Source organism: Myxocyprinus asiaticus, chromosome 4 (genome assembly GCF_019703515.2).
Source record: "Myxocyprinus asiaticus isolate MX2 ecotype Aquarium Trade chromosome 4, UBuf_Myxa_2, whole genome shotgun sequence".
In the NCBI taxonomy this organism is placed as follows: domain Eukaryota; kingdom Metazoa; phylum Chordata; class Actinopteri; order Cypriniformes; family Catostomidae; genus Myxocyprinus; species Myxocyprinus asiaticus.
The window spans coordinates 17,458,818-17,467,467 of record NC_059347.1 but is presented as its reverse complement, the minus strand read 5'-3'; the positions used below and the strand labels follow the sequence as shown (position 1 = coordinate 17,467,467).

The 8,650-nt window shown below is 36.7% G+C and overlaps 1 protein-coding gene across 1 annotated transcript in view; it reads right to left on the bottom strand.

Annotated features, from left to right (window-relative positions):
* Positions 1–3,362: 3,362 nt before the first annotated feature.
* Positions 3,363–8,650, bottom strand: part of LOC127434972 (ras-like protein family member 10B) — a 36,712-nt gene continuing 31,424 nt past the window's right edge. Inside the window, exon 4 of the mRNA XM_051688046.1 lies at positions 3,363–5,273. Within this exon, the coding sequence (XP_051544006.1) occupies positions 5,003–5,273 (271 nt within the window). The 3' untranslated portion in view covers positions 3,363–5,002. The remainder of the gene's footprint in view (positions 5,274–8,650) is intronic.

The window sequence follows — 8,650 nt, the reverse complement described above, 5'->3', positions numbered from 1 at the left end:
GACACAGCATGTCTGTCTATGTATATTCTATCAGAAGCAAGTCTTCTTAATTGCTCTGAACCAGCAACAGCATAAGCAGATCTAGTCTGCCAAGACCAAACCTACTAACTTATATCCATTATAATTCTTAAAAAATTTATTCAGAGATTTGTCATGACTGCAATTCAAAGTTTTATGTCAGAATCTTTTACAAAAAACATGAGAGGATTGAATCTCTTTACCATAGATTCGTTTTTTTTTAAATATTTTTTAATTGTTTATATATATATATATATATATATATATATATATATATATCATTTTTTATTTCCATTCTTTTATAACAACCCTCTTGAAAATAATAGTTGCATTGCAATAGCGTTTATGTTGCCATATTGTGTCTGTCAAATATTGTAAGGGATTTTTATGCTGTTTTTCATTTCGATTTGGGGTCTCATTAAAAAGTCTGTTAATGTTAATTCTGTGCACTATGCGCAAAGATGTTTGCTTCACCGACTTATTCAATTCTGTACTACTCTGCATAAGCAACAGTTAGTCACATTCTTAGCTCTTTGACATACAGTATAATTTGATTTAGACTTATGGAGTTATTCAAATATGGGCCCTAGATAAATGTTTGAAATGGTTGTCTGAATTAATATCCTTTTTCGATGTTATAAAATAAATATTTCGCCACAATTTCACACATTCAAAGCACCTGGGGACCTGCAGACATATCGGGGATCAGATGTTATTTCAAACAACAAGGTGTTTTGTAGCTGCAGGGAATGAAACAGAGGAACTTGCCCCATTAAATAAAAACCGATAAGCTGACATCTGAGCTGTGTGGGTGTTTGCAACATCAAAAATCAAGCCTTATACAGATTTGCACAAAAACAAAGGCATTCAGTTCACAGACAAATGAGTTTCTGTGTTTTTAGATTTCATAACAAGTTACAAATATGTTTCTGTTTCATCATTGCAGAGGCATTTGACACGGTGAGCTTTATGTTCACTCAACACATGTCGGCTCCACCGAACATCTCTTTAGCATTTCTTCCTTGGAGTTTCCAAGTCACCTAGTACTTCAGTGTTTTTGGCTTCTGGCTTTATAAATAAACTCCTGGCATAAGTCTGGAGCTGTGTTGATAGCGTCGTCAGAGCTGCAGTGTGTTACACTACAGCAGCTGTGCTCCCTTGCAACTTTCTTCTCCTTACTCCCTCCCTCCAACCCATTTCATCCCCCACTCTCCCTTCCCTTACATCCCCAGACTCTTGTCAGTGGAGAGGAGCACTTTGAAAATATCCTCAAAGGATTGTGATAGCCATGCTACTGTGAGGACATCAATTTTGTAGACTTTGAATGAAAAGATGAAATTCTTGCCTCAATTATTAGACTTTGGATGAAAAGATGACATTTTTTGCAAGTACACTGATTCAGAGGATGAATCAGACAGACTAAAACTATACTTTTACATTTTCTGAAGAAAATGTGAGTGGTGCTCTCCCATACAAAAGTCCCCTCCACAAAGCTAGGTTGTTGTTTGTGCATGATGTGCGGTTACTATGGTGTTCTGAGTGGTGTTGCTAGATGGTTGCTGGCCCAAGTCGAAAGAACCCATTCCCAAGTCTACAGTAAAGGTGCGTCCCAAACCGCACACTTCTGCGCTATTCTACGCCATTTTGTAATGTAAGTAGTGCAAGTAGTACGTTTATGCTAAAAATGCAGCAAACAGTACACAAAGTTTCAACTGTCAAAACGGAGTGTGGAATGTTGGACACTTCATGCACTCAGCGCACGCGGCTTGCTGTAGATAGTGGAAGGGGCGGAGTTATCTGGCTGCGCTGCTGGTCTGACAAAACAGATGTAAATAATGAAGAATGTAGCAGCGGGCGAAACTTCAGTGTGGATACAGCACCTTACAAATGTGAGTTGAATGCTTTACCATCACCCCAAGCTGTGTAAAAATTTAATATGTTTAAGATACAAGTGTTGAACTGAGGTTGGCTAACGCCGGTTTCACGCGCTAAAGCTAGCGGCAACACATCATGTGTGATTGAAACGTCACTTCCGTCAGCTTTTAAACGCCGAACACTTATGTGTCTTAAAACACCGTTAAAGGAATGTTACGGGTTCAATACAAGTTAAGCTATATCGACAGCATTTGTGACACAATGTCGATTACCACAAAAATGAATTTTGACTTGTCCCTTCTTTTCTTAAAAAAAAGATGCAAAAATGGAGGTTACAGTGAGGCACTCACAATGGGGCCAAATTTTGGAGGGCTTAAAAGCAGAAATGTGAAGCTTATAATTTTATAAAAGCACTGACATTAATTCTTCTGTTAATACTATTATTTTAACTGTAAATTTGCTTAAATTGTCATGTTTACAGTCATTTTAGGGTTTGTTGACATTACATCGTCATGGTAATGAAGTTGTAAAATTGGCTATAACTTTACACAGAAAAGGTTAGTAAGTGATTTTATCAGACTAAAATAATTTTTACACAAATATCCTTTATATCTTGTGGCTATACTTTTGAAACAGTGAGTATTTTAACATTTATGGATTGGCCCCCATTCACTTTCATAGTAAGTGCCTCACTGGAACCCAGATTTTTTTCTTTTTTTTTCTTCTTTTTTTTTTTTTTAAAGAAAAGGAGGGACGAGTCAAAATGAATTTTTGTATTAATCAACATTATGCCACAAATGCTGTTGACTGAGCTTAACTTGTATTATACCCGGAATATTCCTTTAAGTGTTCGAATTGGGAAGATACTACACTTTGAAAATTCATACACTACATGGCTGAGTGCATAGTGTATATTGTAAGTTCATAGTGTATAGTGTGTTGTTTGGGACACAGCTTCTATGATATTCTGGTCCCTAGATATGGTTTGGGTCCCTACTCAATGTAAGTTATCCATTTTATCATCAAACACCAGGCGAAAATCTCTTATAAAAGCACTTGTCACTACAACCAACTGCATGATTTGAGGTATCATTCATGTCCATTTTAATATAATGAAGTTTAATACTTATGGTTAGTGGATTGTTATAATCCTTAACCCAAGTATGAGCAATAATATTAGCGATGCTTGCCTTAAAAGTAAACACTAATAAAAATATAATAACTTTCTGGTTTTGGTTTAATTCTCTCCTGAATTGCAAATATTTATTGACTTTGATAAGCAAGCTTTAGTGCAAACCAGTACAGTCTTTCCTTCAATCACCCACACTATTATGCTCATAGATTTAAATTGTAGCAGTTATTAATGACATCTTTTTAAGAGTGAATTTAATATAGTAGGACAGGTACATTACCCTGCCTCTGAAGAAGAGATATGATGTCGGTATTGATTCGGACTCTCACCATAGATCACAAAGAAGAGAATGCATTTTATTGTCCAGCCAATTATAAGACTACTGTGCTCTTTAGATGTAGACATTTGTATTTAACATGTATTTGAGCAAACTGGGTTGTGTATTTGTTGCAGAGATGTGTTGGGTAAAATCGTTAAAGGTGCTGTTAGTGATTTTTTAATGGAATGGCACACGGAAAACCTCCCTATTACTTGACAAATATAAGTGAAATGAGTGTCGTGAAATATCACATATTTCTTTGTGACAGTGCTAGTCTTTGTAAATAAAAAAAAAACAAAATGTGACCGTGGGCCACATACATATTCTTTTCTTTGTTTAGCAAATCAGAGGACTTTGAGGCAATTTCTGCCTGTGAGTCATTTTGCGTTCTCACAAGGCAGCCCATATATAGAAAGCATGAACCTGAAAGTGTGTTATTGAAATGAAGTCATTCAGGTTTAACGTGATTTTGCTGCGTTTACACCTCTCATCCACATTAGAACAGCGTTTTCCTCCACTGAAAACGGAGGATTTCAACAATGCTCTCTATTACCGCATACTTTGGTTAAATGATGATGTTAAGAAACTGTAAAATGAGTTTTCAAACGAAAATGACATTAGTGTGGATGTGGCTTTGGAAAGAGGTGGTGTGTCTAATTCAGTGCCTTAGACCACATCCACATTAATCCGTTTCAGTTTGAAAACTTCCTAATGTCATCGGTTTCCAAAGTATGCGACTATGGAGGGTGTTTTTGAAAGTCTCAGATTTTGGTGGAGGAAAACGCCGCTCTAGTGTGGATGAGATGCGTAAGTGTATAAAAGTTCCAGAACCGCTAACATCGCTTACAGCACCTTTAAAGAAGGCTATATTTTAACTTTTTTTTACTTGCCTCATACAGACATCGTTCAAATCTTTACATGAAAACAAAGGGTGAGACCTAAAAGGGTTCCACAATGTCAGATGATTCATTCATAACACATTAACATTCAAATAATATTTTCCTCTTTCCCCATCACTTGATTTAATTAAGGTAGTTCATTGTGTCTCCAGTGTTTCAAAGTTGGGCAAATTTTCATACCTAGGCATAATTTGCTATAAATTAAAGTACATTTGTGGGATAAGACACAGTATCAAAACAAGACAAATAGGAATATCTTAACAACATGGAAGTATCCATAGAACGTACACTCTTTGTATTATTTGTGTTCTGTGGAGTATTGCAGAATAAGTGCCTGTGTACAGTGCCTCTTTGGGCACCTGAGCTGGGAGACACTTGTCCTTACAAGTGCTAGAAAATCCATTAGCGTAGGCTCAGCATAAGCATTTAGATATGCTGTCCTGGCCTGAATGTAAGCAATGACAGAACTGCACTATTGTAAAGCTGTTTTTGTTGCCTTCTACCAGCTTTTTGGCAGTTTCTTTGTAGTTTCTATGGTAAGAGGCAGAGATGTTGATTGTGTTCTTTCAGGCCAAAGGTGGAGACATCATTTTGAAGGCTTAGGTAATGAAGCAACAGGGACTCCCTGTTTAAAGACCACATCTGTCTTCCTTGGCAAGAAGGTTATCACAGCTCTCCAGTCAGACCAAGAAATCATGGAGCATCCATTGTCCAAAACATCAGTTTTCGAATGGGCATTTCAAAAAAGAAACTGGAAGCTCACATTAGGGAACAGCGATCTCTCCTGAGCGCCCGTTGGAAACGGATGGTGGCATGGACGTGCTTGCAGCGGGCACAACCCACACTGCGGAGAGCCTCTCCAAACAACAGTAAAACATGCCAGTTGAACTTAGCAGAGCACTCCACATATCCACACTTCCAGCTTTTTCGCACTAAGTCAGATACACTGTGGCGGGGGATGACGCGACCTCGCTGTAGATCACGCTTGTTGCCAACAATCAGAATAGGCGTGTCCCCAGAGCCCATGACCCTGTGAAAAGATTTGCACACATTGTAAATATAGAATGCAAACACAATACTAAACCCACATTAACACATACTTACAGTAGGGAAGTCTGGGTGCTACAGTACTGTATATCTCAATAACTATGAGGGTTTGAGTCCATTTACACAAAATATGTCTTTTCTCTAACAGTGGCTTGGTATGTTGGTTTAAAACATTTCAAATCTGTCTAAAATTAGAATATTGTTTTGTGAATTCTATCCTCCAAACAAAAATTCCCAAATTATATTTTTGCTAATAGCTATTGGGTAAACCGATACTAAGGCATGTTGTAACAAAAGGTCAAGTTTTTTCTGGGCATCACACTCTCAGAAAAATTGGTACTGTTTAAAGGAATAGTTCACCCAAAAATGACAATTTTCTCATCATTTACTCACCCTCATGCCATCCCAGATGTGTATGACTTTTTTTCTTCAGCAGAACACAAATGAAGATTTTAAGAAGAATATTTCAGCTCTGCTGGTCCATACAATACAAGTGAATGGGTGCCAAAATTTTGCCGCTCCAAAGATCACATAAAAGCAGCATGAAAGTAATCCATATGACTCCAGTGGTTAAATCCATATGTTCAGACACAATATGATAGGTGTGGGTGAGAAACAGATCAATATTTAAGTCATTTTTATCATAAAATTCTCCTCTCTGCCCAGTAGGGGGTGATATGCATGAAGAATGTGAATCACCAAAAACAGAAGGAGAATGTAAAAGTGAAAGTGAAAGTGGAGATTGACTGAGCAGGGAGGAGAATTTATATCAAAAAAGGACTTAAATATTTATATTTTTCTCACCCACAACTATCATATCACTTCTGAGGATATGGATTTAACCAACAGAGTCATTTGGAGTACTTTTATGTAGCCCTTATGTGGATTTTAGTGCTTCCAAATTTTGGCACCCATTCACTTTCATTGAATGGACCTACAGAGCTGAGAAATTGGAATGGCATGAGGAATAGCATGAGGGTGAGTAAATTATGATAGAATTTTCATTTTAGGGTGAACTATTCCTTTAAGGTGAAAATGTATGTTTTGTTTGTTCCCAGAAGAACAAAACACATTTAAAAGGTACACAATAGGTCCTTGGGGTACAATTATGTGCCCAAAATGAGTTTTAAATTTTAACTAAAGGGGACCTTTTTCTGAGTGTGTTTACAGTGGAAAAATTCAATAGCTTTTCTTTTTTTTTGTAATAGTCAAGACTTTAACAGTCTTAAAAATGTAGCCAAAGGGATTCCTTGAGAGACAGCAAAGAGACCTTGAAGTTATGTTTATTTTTAAAAAAGGATAATCATTATCATTTTGATCAAGTTAAAAGCCAAGCCTTTACTGGGTTATGTACATCTACAGATCATATAACCTGACCAAACTGGTTTTGGTTGCTAGATATGACTCTGATAATCTCAGATGAGTATTTACCATTGCATAATTTCAATGGCCAGAAAGATCCTGCTGTGATAGAATCTCTTCATGCTAATAAAGCATTAAATCGAGTGGAATTTCTTGTTTGCCATTTTCAAGAGGATCAGTTTGGGTCGCAATTTCATCAGACTGATACAATGTAGTCAGGGCCAAATCAGCAGTCTTTACAAATGGCTCTCTCTGAAAGGTTCAGCGTTGGCTGTGGCTTTCTTTGCATGACCAATTCATCCTCAGTTCCAGATACAATCTCACAATATACTGCCATATCATGCAACAAGAAAAATTTAGGTAAATCCATGGCAACACCACTGAACATACTTCCAAGCTATAATTTAGATGCAAACTCTCTTTTTCATCTTGCTAGAAAAGGTGTCTTGGTAACTTTGTTATACTGAAATATCTTTTTAAATCAAAATGTTTTCCTGTTACCTTGAAGAAGGAACTTCACCTATAAAGCCTGTTTGTTTTATCAACCTGCTTCTTTTGCAAGATAATAATGGAGAAAAATGAATAATATACAGGCTAAATTATTTGTTTCAGAATCTTCTATGGCATTTATCTAATTCTTTCTACCAAAATCTTAAGTAATTTTGAGATTTATATGGAAAAAGACAACACCTTGTATAAAACTGCAAAGTTGGTGGCTCCTAGGAACATGGAAGTTCTCCTAATATTTAGTTTAAATAAATTATTAGCTGCTGTCTGAATGGATGTAAAGTTCTCTGGGTTGGAACTGAGAGTTTTTTCTGTCATCTGAGGTCTTATTTTTAAGTTTGACGACTTACTGTAGTTCTTTTAAAGTGTTCACATACAAGCCAAAATTCTTATGACTAGAAAAAGAGAGTAGCTGTGCAAGCCAAAAAGAACTATTGTTATTAGATTTGATTGTACTGACTTCCTACATGCCTTCATACAATACCCCAATAGCACATCTCTATTATGTCCTAAATGTACAGGCAGCACTTTCAGTAAGATTCTGACAATCTGGATTATAGAAAATGTCATTGAAAACTCAAATTATATTTGAGACCTGCTCCATCATTTTGAGTCACTTTGTCCCAGAGACGCATTTGGAGTATGTATGCACTTAAGTAAAAAGGAAAGTACTAAAAGTTGCACTATGTAAGATTTTTTGGTTAAAATTTAACAAATTGCCATTATTGATTGAGTACATCAACAATCAGTGTTCAAAACAATGTCCTTACATTACCCCGATTCACTACTGTAAGCCTATAAAAATGATTTGTATTTTGAGCTGTCTGGTTCGATTTGGCTTGTGACGTTCATCCTTGTGCCATTACGTCATGTCCGCACACACAGGAACGAAGTACCGGCTGTCTCATGTTCCGGCTGGAGAAACTAACTACGCTGTTCAACTCAGTTCAGTAACACTCACACAGTTCAGGACAGCATCGTTGCAGTCTGGATGTTTATCTGTTACCCGTTTGGCAAAGTTGTTTACCTGCTATAAAGCTTGAATGTGTTGTCTGGTAGGGTTGTTGAAGCATATATTGCTTGTCATGCTTTTATGAATCGAACATTACTTGTGTGTTAACCGATCACGATGTATCTACGTTGTCCGGTGAAATTACTGTGACATGTTTAATATGTATGACTTCTGAAATGTACTTCTTGCAATTGTTATATTGCATATTATTTTTACATTTAATAAAGTATGTTTTATCCCCATCATTATTGAATCCTCTTTTTATGTTTTAGGTTTACGGTGTTATTATGTGCATTGCATAGACATGCTATTGTAGTAACTGAGGCTGGTCAATAGTATAAAATTAATAGTCTTCTATTAGGGGGCCTGGGTAGCTCAGTGGTAAAATATGTTGGCTACCACCCCTGGAGTTCGCTAGTTCGCTACTTCAAATCCCAGGGTGTGCTGAGTGACTAAAGCCAGGTCTCCTAAGCAACCAA